General features: G+C 42.9%; 1 protein-coding gene across 1 annotated transcript; it reads left to right on the forward strand.

Moving 5' to 3' along the window:
* Window positions 1-5,001: 5,001 nt before the first annotated feature.
* On the forward strand, window positions 5,002-5,772 carry FGFBP3 (fibroblast growth factor binding protein 3). The gene has a single exon (XM_060114566.1). It carries the CDS (start codon window positions 5,002-5,004, stop codon window positions 5,770-5,772), a length of 771 nt encoding a protein of 256 aa, XP_059970549.1.
* The last annotated feature ends 5,748 nt before the right edge of the window (window positions 5,773-11,520 follow it).

Here is an 11,520-nt window from a genome sequence, read left to right on the forward strand (position 1 = left end):
AAAAATCAATGGCAGGACTTCCCTGGTGGTGCAGTGGTTAAGAGTCCGCCTGCCAATGCAGGGGACACGGGTTCGAGCCCTGGTCCTGGAAAATCCCACATGCCGCGGAGCAACTAAGCCCGTGCGCCACAACTACTGAACCTGCGCTGTAGAGCCCACAAGCCATAACTACTGAGCCTGCGCTCTAGAGCCCTCATGCCACAGCTACTGAAGGCTGTGCACCTACAGCCTGTGCTCCGCAACAAGAGAAGCCACCACAATGAGAAGTCCGCGCACTGCAATGAAGAGTAGCCCCTGCTCGCTGCAACTAGAGAAAGCCTGCACACAGCAAAGAAGACCCAACACAGACAAAAAAAAAAAAAAAAAAAAAAAAACAACTATACCCAGTAGGGTGGCTATTATAAAACACACACATACACACACACACACACACACACGCAAGAGAGCAAACAAGAAAAGTAAATAACAGGGGCTTCCCTGGTGGCACAGTGGTTAAGAATCCACCTGCCAATGCAGAGGACACGGGTTCGAGCCCTGGTCCAGGAAGATCCCACATGCCGTGGAGCAACTAAGCCCATGCGCCACAACTACTAAGCCTGTGTCCTAGAGCCCACGAGCCACAACTACTGAGCCCGCGTGCCACAACTACTGAAGCCCACGCACCTAGAGCTCATGCTCCGCAAGGAGAGAAGCCACCTCAATGAGAAGCCTGTACAACACAACGATGAGTAGCCCCCGCTCGCCACAACTAGAGAAAGCCCACGCGCAGCAACGAAGACCCAACGCAGCCAAAAATAAATAAATAAATTTATATTTTTTAAAAAGTAAATAACAAGTAATGGCAAGGATCTGGAGAAATTGGGACCCTTGTGCACTGTTGGTTGGAATGTAAAATGGTGAAGCCACTATGGGAAACATTATGGAGGTTCCTCAAAAAGTTAAAAATAGCATATGATCCAGCAATTCCACTTTTGGGTATGTGCCCAAAACAACTGAAAGCAGCCGCGGAGCAACTAAGCATTTAACCACAACTACTGAGCCTGCGCTCTAGAGCCCACGAGCCACAACTACTGAACCCACGTGCCACAAGTACTGAAGCCCGCGTGCCTATGCTCCAGAACAAGAGAAGCCACCGCAATGAGAAGCCCAGGCACTGCAACAAAGAGTAGCCCCCACCCGCTGCAACTAGAGAAAGCCTGTGCACAGCAACAAAGACTCAATGCAGCCAAAAATAAAAAAATAAATAATAAAAATAATTTAAAAAAAGAACTGAAAGCAGAAACTCAAATATTTATACACACATATTCATAGCAGCATTGTTCAAAATAGCCAAAAGGTGGAAGCAACCCAAGTGTTCATCAACCGATGAATGCATAAACAAACTGTGCACTATACATACAATGGATTATTACTCAGCCTTAAGAAGGAAGGAAAATTTGACACATGCTACAACATAGATGAGACTTGAAGAAGTTATACTAAGTGAAATAAGCTAGTCACAAAAGGACAAATAATGTATGATTCCACTTATATGAGGTATCCAGAGTAGTCCGTTCAGGGAGACAAAAAGTAGAATGGTGGTTGCCAGGGGGTGGAGGAAGGGAGGAATGAGGAGTTATTGTTTAATGGGTACAGAGTTTCAGTTTTGGAAGAAGAAAAAAGTTCTGGAGCTGGATGGTGTAGATGGTTGCACAGCCACGTGTGAATGTACTTAATGTCACTGAATTGTACACCTAAAATTGTTAAAATGGTAAATTTGGGGGTGGGATGAATTGGGAGATTGGGATTGAAATCTATATACTACTGATACTATGTATAAAATAGATAACTAATGAGAACTTACTGTATAGCCCAGGGAACTCTACTCAGTGCTCTGTTGTGACCTAAATGGGAAGGAAATCCAAAAAAGAGAGGATATGTGTATACGTATAGCTGATTCAATTTGCTGTACAGCAGAAACTAACACAACATTGTAAATCAACTATACTCCAATAAAAGTTAATTTAAAAAACAAACAAAAAAATGGTACAACTTATGTGTATTTAACCACAACTTATAAAAAGTAACTTCTAGTAAGACGTTACCCCTTTCTGATATGGGCATAGCACATCTATGTGCCCTTATGTTTGTTCTGGGGGCAATGTTTTTGACAGAAAGCATTGTCTCGAATGTCTCCTTTAATAATTATGACTTTCCGGTAGCGAACTTTTTCACTGTAATTAGTGAAAAATGTCACAAGATGTCACTCTTTAGCTGAAAAACGATTCCAGTTTGGTTCAGTAGCCAATAACTATAAGTAATTCCAGAGCATCAGATAAAAGCCTGTATATAGTGCTTTGCTCATACAAAGACGGTTTTCTGGGAAAGAGAAGGTTTCCACCTGTGAAATGTATTAATAAGCTACTCTGTTCATGAAATTTATGTTAATATTTATTAACTTCATTGGTACTAATTGTTTTTCAGTATAAATTGAGTTGGTGTAATTAAGATATAACTAACTTTGTAAGTGATAGTGAAACACAAAGCTGAAATGTAAAGATCACTGATCATTGAAAGTCAGGTGGCTTTACCACTAAATGATGTGTGACATTGGGTAAGTCCTTTAATCTCTCTGAATTCACCAGAGTGGTAGAAACATCCTTTCTTAGGTCAATATACACTACCGTATATTTACTCTGTGCTAAAACATATTTAAGTACATTCTAATTCTAAAATATTTTGGTTTTTATAGTAGTAATCAAATTGTAACTGTTAAAATACAATACCAATGGGAGTTCAGTAATAGAAAATACTGCCCACAAGAAGACATTAGGAAATATAATGAGACTTCTTGATGTCCTGAGGGAGTATTTTAGGAAAATACTTTTATTAAACAATTATAGTCAGAGGTATAAACTCTTGAAATAAAAAAGATCACATTTATTACTGAGAACAGTTTTTAAAAGATAATGGAATATCCTAAAGTGTAAAAGAAAAATTGCTTTGTTTACCTGTAAAATTCTTAAGATTCAAGAACACATTAATTCTTAAAGATTAACCATTTGAATTGGTAATATTACACTATAATCAAAATAATTTTTTTTTTTTTTCGATACGCAGGCCTCTCACCGCTGTGGCCTCTCCCGCTGGGGAGCACAGGCTCCGGACTTGCAGGCTCAGCAGCCATGGCTCACAGGCCCAGCCGCTCCACGGCATGTGGGATCCTCCCGGACCGGGGCACGAAGCCGCGTCCCCTGCATCGGCAGGCGGACTCTCAACCACTGCGCCACCAGGGAAGCCCCAAAATAATTTTTTAAACTTCTAATTTTTGTAAGAAGTTTGTAATTGAGTTATAATACCTAAAAACAATCAAAAGACCAAATGCTCACTGCTGGATGAAATGCTGGACATTATAATGCATCAATAAATGAGGATATTACATTTTTATTAGTAGTAACAGTTATTAGGATTAAGATTATTAGGATGAGAAAAACTATCAGAAATCGTGGGTGAAAATATAGAACTCAGAATGATATAGAAAATAGAGTGTAAATTGCGCCCAGTTAAGGATATTGACAGTTGTTTTGTTTCATTTCATTTTATTTAACTCTTAAAACTTAGATCTTTCTGTTTAACTTTTATCTTCACATGATTAAATATGTAAAAGGAGAGGGGGTGTAGTACCTAAAGGGTACAGAGTTGCTTTTTGTGGTGATGAAAGTGTTCTAAGATTAACTGTCGTGATAGTTGCACGCATGTGTGAATATATTAAAAACCATTGAATTTTACACTTTAAATGGGTGAATTGTATGGTATATGAACTATATCAATAAAAAGTAGGTGAAGGAAGCACTATTCAAGCTTTTTTTTTTCTATTACTGCAAATTTAGTTATGAATGCCTATTTTTAAAAAAGCATTGAAAACAAGTGGTTTTGGGGGGGAGGGATAAATTAGGAGTATGGGATTAACAGATGCACACTACCATACATAAAATAGATACACAAAGATTTACTGTGGAGCACAGGGAACTATATTCAGTATCTTGTAATAAACTATAATGGAAAAGAATCTTTAAAAAAGGAATATAGATATATACATATATATGTATAACTGAGTTACTTTGCTGTACACCTGAAACTAACACAATATTGTAAATCAACTATAATTCAATTAAGATAAATAAATAAAATTCAAGTAAAAATATGTAAAAGGAAAGAAAAGGATTTGTTAAAATTCGCGTGATTATTTTAAACACTGGAAGCAAAAAAGATTTATATTTCATGTTACATTGCCACTTGTATCATACATCTGTGTGTCTGTGTGTCCGTGTGTGTGTGTGTGTGTGTGTGTGTGTGTGTGTGTGTGTGTGTGTGTGTGTGTGTGTGTGGCACGGTGGTGGGAAGTCTCCCAGGCAGAGAGAGAGAAGTCTGGGAGGGGCATAGTCGGGGAGGCCCGTTCTGTTCCATTGATAGCACGTTCATTCACTGGGAGCCGGCTAAAACAGACTAATCCTTGCAGTCATTCCTTCTACCTTAACAAGGCTCCGCCACCTCGCCCAGAACTCGGTAAGTTCAAAGTGCAGTAAAAGTGCGTTTTTCCAAAGAATAATCTGAAATGACATTGTAGATAATTTACTGGAGGGTGCAGAAGGGAGGGGGTGGAGGAAGGGGTGGAGGTGGTAATTATCAGGCATCGCTTTGCTATCATATTTGCAATGGGGAGAAAAACCTCAATGCGCAAATAGTTTCAAAAAGATTAGACAGTAATTGGCTTTTTCCCAGGAAACCTCTTCAGAGGGGCCACTCGCAAGCTGCTGCTGCCCACTGAAAACCGACGCCCAGAAAGTCTGGGGAGGGGGATTGGCAGGTGCCTGTGCTTGGGCCAAGGGCTGCGCCCGACTCAGTTAGTAGCCGTCTCTGCCTCTGTCCCCAGGTCCAAGGGATGCTGCTCTCCTGGCCCTGCTACCACTGAAGCGCTCAGGGGTCCCTGGAAAGCCGACCTGACTGCAGACACCACGAGCCATGAGTCCTCTTAGGCTGCGAGCGTCTCTCTCGTTGCTGCTGCTGCTGGGTGGCTGCCTTCTCGAGGGCGCCGGGAGAAACCAGGGGGCGGCTGGCAGCGCGGTCGAGTCGGCCCCGGGCCCCGCGGGCGGCTCCTCCGGTCGCTTCGTCAGCCCCGAGCGGCACGCGTGCAGCTGGCAGCTCCTGCCGCCCGCCCCAGGGCCCGCGGCGGGCAGCGAGCTGGCGCTGCGCTGCCAGGGCCCAGACGGGGCGCGCCACCAGTGTGCCTACCGCGGGGAGCCGGGGCGCTGCCCGGTCTACGCCGCCAGCCGCTCGCACTACTGGAAGCAGGTGCTGGGTGGGCTGCGCAGGAAGCGGCGGCCCTGCCACGACCCCGCGCCGCTCAAGGCCCGCCTGTGCGCGGGCAAGAAGGGCCAGGGCGCGGAGCTGCGCCTGGTGCCCCATGCATCCCCGTTCGTCAGCCCTATTGGGGCGGACTTTCCCCGGGATCCCAAGCTCCGGGCCAGGAGCCGGGGGCAGCCCCGAGAGGCCGCGCGCGGCCCCACCGCAGGGGCCCCGCCTCCCCCGAACGCGCCGCCCAAAGGGAAGCCCTCTGAGAAGAAGACCAAAGGAGGCAAGAGAAAGGCTGCCTGGAACCCAGACGAGGAGCGATCTCTGGGGACCCGGCCCGATCCCGACGAGCTGGAAGAGAACGCGAAGCTCACGGAGACCTACTGTGCTGAGCAGTGGCATTCCCTCTGCAACTTCTTTGTCAATTTCTGGAATGGCTGAGGGTGCGGGCCTGGGGAGGGAAGGGGAGAGGGAGGGAGGGGATCTGTGCGCAGCCCGGGAGGGGAAGCTAAGGGCATCCTCGGCCACGAGATACTGGATAGAGAGTGGGGAAGAGTCCAGGTTCTAGAATGGGTCTGGGGGGTGGAGGTGGGGCTTGGGATGAGAGTATAAAGGCTATGGAGAGTCTCTGGGACAGCAGGGAAGTTAAAAATTATTAAGAGTCGACCCTGATTAAGAGCAGAAGAACTAGTGGAAACAGAAGTAGCCATACCCTAAATGTGCAAAAACTGTAGACGGGGGAGAGAGACGGGTACAGAGAGGCTGAAAAAATAAGTGGGAAAAACTGACTAAGATGATGTGACTCTCGTGGGGGAAGCAGGATACAATGTACACTGTTTAACACATTTCTATTAAAATATACTCATGAGCAACTGATAACCTGAGCCAGGTTGAATTTTCAGTGTCATCTCACCTACTCACCTGACAAGGTTACCAATTTTTTTTTTTCTCTTTAGGAATTAGTATGAACTTGGGTGCTCTCTCCTGTCATAGACGATCGCTATAGGGATCGAAGCCATTCAGAGCTCAAAACTGACTCCAGTGAAAAGGCTTTCAGGATGATTGCCTTTGAATTCTTTTAGAAGTGCTGCTTTTAAACAGTGATACCTAGTGTTCTGAAACTTTCCTATTAACCTTCCAAATTCAGAAGTGAATTATAGAAGTTGAGTGCTCCAGTAGGTTTTAAAAAACAATTCTCTTTGTATTTGATCATATTTTTTTAAAAAAGCTAAAATGTAAGTACATATCTCAGAGTCATTTGGACCATTATGGAAGTCATATCTCTGTTTCACGTAATTAATTGTTAACATATTTTATTTTTTAAATTAGTTTCTGCTTTATAACAAAGTGAATCAGTTATACATATACATCTGTTCCCATATCCCTTCCCTCTTGCGTCTCCCTCCCTCCCACCCTCCCTATCCCACTCCTCCAGGCAGTCACAAAGCACCAAGCTGATCTATCTCCCTGTGCTATGAGGCTGCTTCCCACTGTCTATCTACCTTACGTTTGGTAGTGTATATATGTCCATGCCTCTCTCTCACTTTGTCACAGCTTACCCTTCCCCCTCCCCATATCCTCAAGTCCATTCTCAAGTAGGTCTGTGTCTTTATTCCTGTTTTACCCCTAGGTTCTTCATGACATTTTTTTTCTTAAATTCCATATATATGTGCTAGCATATGGTATTTGTCTTTCTCTTTCTGACTTACTTCACTCTGTATGACAGACTCTAGGTCTATCCACCTCATTACAACATATTTCATTTTAAATAAGATGAAATGATAGACTTTGCGTGTGTTAGGTGCTCAATAAAAACTGTATGGCTAGATTTAAAGAACTGGCAGGACAATGAAATTTTGACTGCATTTGATCTAGTTCTGAGTATACCTTGAAGTTAGTTCCTAAAAACATTTATAATTGTTGGGGAAAGACAAGAACAAGTCTGCATAAGGGAAAAATCACAAACTGACAAACCCTGGGTCCTATCATTACTCTGTTTGGCCGGCATGCAGTTCTCTCATTTTTCCACCCTTCCTCCCTCCCTCCCAATTGGGATTTGTTGCTAGCATTTAAAAATTAGATAATTTCATATAAAAAGCCAGATTTCTGAATTCTCTTGTAAAATTAGATCTAATGACATTGGACACATCTTTCCACATTGCAACAACTGGCTGATGCTGAATATTGGCTGACCTCTTTAGATTAGATATATTTTCTTGAGTTTTTCCACTGCTGCTGCACGTCTTATAAATTGACTTTATTCATTTATATTACAGGGCTGAACCCATGAGACATTTAAGCCACCACCAGATATAAGGGTTTTTGGCTGACCTTCTGTTTTTCTCACCTCCTCTCCTTTAAAATAATGGTAAATGCAACAATCTTACAGATACTGAACATGTCCTGAACTTTTTCCTCCTTGATCAGCCCCTAGAAAATGTAAACTATCTTTTACCTATTCTGTATATCGTTCACACAATTGGCAAAATATTCAGATTGACCATAGTTTCCTGCCACGTTTATGAATCACATTCTGAGTAACATTGACCATTAGATAAAATCCATCTTGGCCAAGGAAAGGAAGCTCAGAGTAGCTTGAGATCACCCCCTAAAGATAGGAATGCAAGGTTTGAGGGCTCTTAATTCCCTGACCAGGGATCGAACTTGGCCCCCCTGCAGTGGACTGCCAGGGAATTCCCCAAAGGGATTCAGTCTTACAGGGCACTTACACAAAATGGTGATCAGAAACTCTCCATCTCAGGTGGGAGCCACATAAAAAGAAATAAGCAAGAAATGTGTAGTTGTAGAAGGGAGAATTATCTGATGAGGAGAACAAAATACAGTGCTCGCATCCCTGACGCGTAAGCAAGAGGGTATGTGTGATGTCCTTCGGTGACAAGGACTTGAAAGGAGATGAGAATGTTTCTGGTCTTGGAGGCTTGGGGACCACAGCTGCCCTCCCAGCTCCATGGCTTTCTTACAACTTCAAAGAGCCTCTCTCCTTACTTCCTGCCCGATGCTTACAGCTGCAGAGCTTTGATGAACTTACCCCAAGTTTGTCCCTCCTGTGACCTCTGGCTCACCACATTCAAACTCTTCCCCATTTCAATTTTTAAAAGCAGGTATAAAAGCAGACCAAAGCCCTCCTTTCCCTTTTGTAAAGCAAGACAGCTGCTTCAGCCCTATTAAAATTATTAGGCAGTCATTATATACAGACAACAGCAGTTAGAAAAAGATAATGTAAGGTGCCATTAATAATAGCAATCCAAGGTAAAATACCTAAGAATAAATTCAATAAAAAATATACAAGAGCTATGCGAAGAACACAGAAATACTTCTGAGGGCAGAACAGAAAGACTTGAGTAAATGAAAACATATGAGTATGATTATGATTAAAGAAGTCTTAACATTTAAAAATGTCAATCTGTAAATAATCTATACATTTAAACATGATAACAACAGACTACCAAAAGGATTTTTTGGTGTGAGAATTGGGCAAACTGATTCTAAAATTCCAAAGGAAAACCAAAACGAATTTGGGGACTGGAGGGGTGCAGGGTTGTATGTTTCAGAGAGAGAGAAAAAAAGGATGCTTTCATTAAGATTAAGGGTACAATCTGAAATGGTTAAATATAGAATCTCCCAAAGGACTGCTGGCAGCACAGTGCAAAACAATGTAAATGATGTGAGTAGACTGTTTCTAGGTAACCACAGGGACTCTCCATAGAAGGCCAGAAGCTTCCAACCAGCACTTCAGTTGACTGTTGCCGCCTCTGAGCTGGGCGGTCATGTGATCGTGGTGGGGCTGAGGACCCTAAACCTTTGATCCATATGTTCTTTTGTTCCCATGCGTAACGATCACAATGAGGACTATTCTTCTCCAAATCGAGACAGGGAGAGGGCCCTTATGCATTGATTTTAAGATGTGGGGAGAGAGGCGAAGGGAAGATGGCCAGTGTGGGATCCCCAGGAGGGTGAGATGTCACAGTTTATGTTTAATCATGTGTTAGTATTCCTTGGGAGTGCCACAGGATGAAATGTTTGCCAGCATTTAGAGGCAGCTCTTTACCTTCTCTCTTTTCTCCCTTCCTATTATTACTTAAGGCTTGGGAGGGCTCTCGATTAAATTTAAAAAGCAAAGCAAAAGAACACACTACACAACAGAACACACACACACACCATACACACACGCACACACACACAGAGGATTGGAGTATTTTGAAAACTTACTGCCTGCAGTGTGCCCAGAGGAAAGAAGTTGATTAGGACAGTCACATCTTTCATTCCTTAGCTCACACCAGCAGTCTCCACCATGTGGGTATGCAACCAGCTTCTCAGATGGGTTTGGATGTTCCTGCAAAGCCCTGTTAAAATCCACAACATAAACCCTCAGGAAAATCTGGAGGGTGAAATCACTTTGAGTAACTGTGAATGGCTGGCACCTACACTGTTATAAAAACTTTGAGTCACCGAGAAAGAAGGAGGACCTCAGTGTAAGAGGACAGCACGTATGCCTAAAAGCAGGTGGGCTGCCTTAGGAAGGCTGGGGGCAGATTGAAGGCTGGAGAGCTCAAGTTATTTGCAGGAGGGATAATTAGCCTCATGGGACCAGCTGGTAGGATGTAAGAGGGGATGGGCCAGAAGGGGCCTCGACTGAGCCCCTTTGACTGCAGCCTTGAAATTTGGCTACTGTTTAATGGTAAATTGGTTCAAAATAGTAGAGGAGGCCTTCTCTTTTAATAGTCATGAAGTTTCATTTGCGTTAAAATAACTTAGAAAACCCTTTAGAAATGACTGGTGTGTTATTTTGGTAACGAATGCAGTTTCACAAAATTCTATATCAATAACATAAAAGTCCCTTTGTTTACCATTCTGTTGTTTATCTCAAAGTTTGCCATTAGATCCTAATTGAAATTCATAGACTTCCTGGTCCTTGTTAAATATTGAAAGTGAGAGCTCAGATCTAAGAGTGAGAAGGGTTAATGAGCTTGTGAACTTGTGTTGGTGGCCTGTTCCAAAGTCTGAACCCCGCATGTGTTGGGGAATAATGGCTGCTTATTAACCTCCCAGGCGGAACAGCTGGTGGGGATCAAAGGCACGCTGCACTACATGGTGTTGCTCAAACTGACTTCCCACCTAACCCCCAGGAAAGCATGCCAGGTCCCCAGGGAGGGGTGGGTTGCACTAAACCCAGGAGCACATTGAAAGAAGGTCTGTCCCACTACAGTCTCTCTGGGAATGTACCAGGGGACCCCCTGGGAGTAAGGGATTGATTCTCAGAGCTGTAGAAATAGGGGTGGGAATACTACGATTATTGAGGCAGAGACATCACTCCCAGTAGCATTTCCCTCTTTAGGTCCTCCTCCAACATTTGCAGGGCCTGGGGCAAGAGTTCCAATGGAGGGAAGTCCACATACGGTATGTCTAAATATTAAATAATCGTAACGCAAGCTAATAAACATAGTCTATCCTCCTATCTTGGCTATACCTTTGAACAACAGAATTTTAAATCTATACGTATGAAAACTATAATTTTTATACGATTGAAAGTTGGTAAAATGTCAAAGACAATGAAATTTAATGATCATGGTGCATGTCTGGGGTCCTCTTGATGGGCCGGTGAAAGATGGATGAGTAATAGTGACCTATATAATTCACAAGTTATTATATTGTAATTTTTCGTCTTCATTTCAGCAAAATTGCTAATTATGCTGTCTGCATTATAACGGCAAGATTTGTGCCAGAAATGCCAAATTACGTAATAATTTTTGAGTCATCTTAGTTCTTAGGTGGCTTTTTATTAATTTCGATTTTGAGAAACTTCATTCCGCTGAGGCAGTAGCAACTGAATTTGTCAATGAATTTCTTAGATTCAGAAATGAACCGGATGGCTAGTGGGAAGCAGCCGCAGAGCACAGGGAGATCAGCTCGGTGCTTTGTGACCACCTAGAGGGGTGGGATGGGGAGGGTGGGAGGGAGGGAGATGCAAGAGGGAAGAGATATGGGAACATATGTGTATGTATAACTGATTCACTTTGTTATAAAGCAGAAACTATCACACCATTGTAAAGCAATTATACTCCAATAAAGATGTAAAAAAAAAAAAAAAAAGAAATGAACCCGAAATTTTATAAATCACATTCAAGCACTGTGTTGGAATTGCAAATGATAATTAACATTATTACAGAA

Source organism: Mesoplodon densirostris, chromosome 1 (assembly GCF_025265405.1).
Source record: "Mesoplodon densirostris isolate mMesDen1 chromosome 1, mMesDen1 primary haplotype, whole genome shotgun sequence".
Lineage (NCBI taxonomy): Eukaryota > Metazoa > Chordata > Mammalia > Artiodactyla > Ziphiidae > Mesoplodon > Mesoplodon densirostris.

Excerpts from the sequence above, each read along its gene's own strand:
- FGFBP3 (XM_060114566.1), top strand. The coding sequence starts at position 5,002 with ATGAGTCCTCTTAGGCTGCGAGCGTCTCTCTCGTTGCTGCTGCTGCTG.